This window comes from Crocodylus porosus, unplaced genomic scaffold (assembly GCF_001723895.1).
Source record: "Crocodylus porosus isolate Cpor-Errol unplaced genomic scaffold, CroPor_comp1, whole genome shotgun sequence".
Classification (NCBI taxonomy): Eukaryota; Metazoa; Chordata; order Crocodylia; family Crocodylidae; genus Crocodylus; species Crocodylus porosus.
The window spans coordinates 233661458-233663444 of record NW_017728886.1 but is presented as its reverse complement, the minus strand read 5'-3'; the positions used below and the strand labels follow the sequence as shown (position 1 = coordinate 233663444).

General features: G+C 37.6%; 1 protein-coding gene across 1 annotated transcript in view; it reads right to left on the bottom strand.

Annotated features, from left to right (window-relative positions):
* VPS13B (vacuolar protein sorting 13 homolog B) overlaps positions 1-1987 on the bottom strand; it is an 869608-nt gene that overhangs the window by 704159 nt on the left and 163462 nt on the right. Inside the window, exon 14 of the mRNA XM_019545488.1 lies at positions 1561-1755. Coding sequence (XP_019401033.1) covers positions 1561-1755 — 195 coding nt within the window. The remainder of the gene's footprint in view (positions 1-1560; positions 1756-1987) is intronic.

Genomic DNA, 1987 nt, shown 5'->3' with positions numbered 1-1987 from the left:
GATAAAATGAGGCCAAATTTGAATTAGATTCTTAAGGATATATTACACTTGTTCTCTAACATTTCTCCCTGTCCCTGTGAAAACTAGCTCTGAAGGAGTTTAATATTTTTAACCTATTCTGCCATCTGCATGTCAAAGCACAATTCACATTTTTATATAGCAGATAAAGTAACTGGCTCAATTCTGCACTCAGAAAATTCAACCACAAATGAAAAAGCCAAGGGTTTTCTTTTAATAATTATGTATAAACCCTTGGGGAGGAAAGCCCTAATGAAAATATAAAAAAAAAAAATTAGGAGGACAAGATGTGATATTTCTGACCCAATCATTTTAAATGTACTAGGAGGTGAGCTGCACCTTCCCAGGGAAGTGGAAGTTTGCCATGTAGTGATGTAACACCGTGCTACTGTTTTACAGGGACAGTTAAGAATCTTGTTGCTTAGACAGCTGTTATGGTGTGGGTAGACAAGTACAGTGGAGATGCGAAGGAGCTCCTCTGTGTTTTCTTTCAAAGGCAATATTTACACTAACCACTGTTAGTAGTGACATTAGTTGGGGTGGATGCAAATATAATTACAACAGCACCCAAAGCCCCTCAAGCTGTTCTAACCACAGCACTTGGTCTAGCAGGCCAGAATGTGATACTATAGCTGAAGTTATGCTCCTTTTGCCAAACGATTGCTGCGATTTTTAAACTCTCTAAATCTGGCAAAAAGGCTTCCTCCTCAATAAAGGATATTAAAATATTGAAATATTAAAATATTGAAATATATGATATTGAATATTTTAAGATCTCCTCCCATACTCAGAAGAACTGAACTATGCAAAGATGTGGCTCACTGTATTCAAGAATGGGCTTTTGCTTTTTGTGACAGACATGGGGGGGAACCTCCCTTCACTCCAAAACACATTTTAGCAAACGAAGCAGCATGTTACTTCAACCCAGCTCCACAGCATCTATAGAAATCAGGCCATTCAGAGGGGCTTTCTGGGGCTTTCAGCTAAAGCTGATTCAATCAGCTGTTAGATAAAAACGTCAGAAAAGCCCCACTAACGCACCCAACCTCTACAGATGCTGAGAAAGCCAGGGTAAACTAACATGCTCTCTCTTTTCCAGTGCAGGAGCATGTAGAGGTTAAAGTACAGCATTGTTTTGTTTTGTTTTCCCCCCACGTCTGCAAGCAGCCAACATAACTACTTTCCTTCACAGTATTCAACAGAATTTATAAAGATAAGTCATTACCATGTATATCTTTTTTAATTATTTTTCTACACTGGTTTTCTCTGAATCAATTTGAAGAGACTCTTATAAGTAAATAATTAGCCCATTCAAGCTTAACCTGCACTGCTTACTCACTGAAATTCTCAATGAAGTCAGAGGACATCTTGGCTAAATAAGGAGCGTAGAACCAAGACCCTGAGACTTGTTGCACATCCTTCTGGCAAAACTGGACATGCACTAGAAAATAACTCAACATTTAAGCTTGCTTATATTCATGTTAAATTTATTCATGCTAAATTATTTTCAACATACTAGATAATATTTTTATTTTCTTTTACCTTAAGGTAGCAGTGTGCATTACAGTAATGAAGCAGGTTGTCAGAAGGTTGGCTAAGGTTGCTGACTGTTTGCACAAGTTGTTCAGCATACATTGGCACAGAATGTTCCAGGTTAATTTTGTCTACCAAAATTCTAATAGAAGGCAAAGGCCGTACAGGCTGGAAGCTTGTAACGTTTAACAAACCACTTGAATTCTAAAAAGCAAGCACACACACACATTAAAGGCACATTTCAACATTTTAGGGCTGCTTGTGATGTTGCATACAATATGGCCTCATATCCCTATTTCCAAAGTTTTTAAAGAGCCTGAAATATTTCTAAAACATGAAGTCTCTACTTAGCAGATTCATGTACAAGTATACAAAGGTGATGTGCCATTCTATAATTCTTAGGGTCCTCTGTGATGTCACAAAACTGTTATAGGGA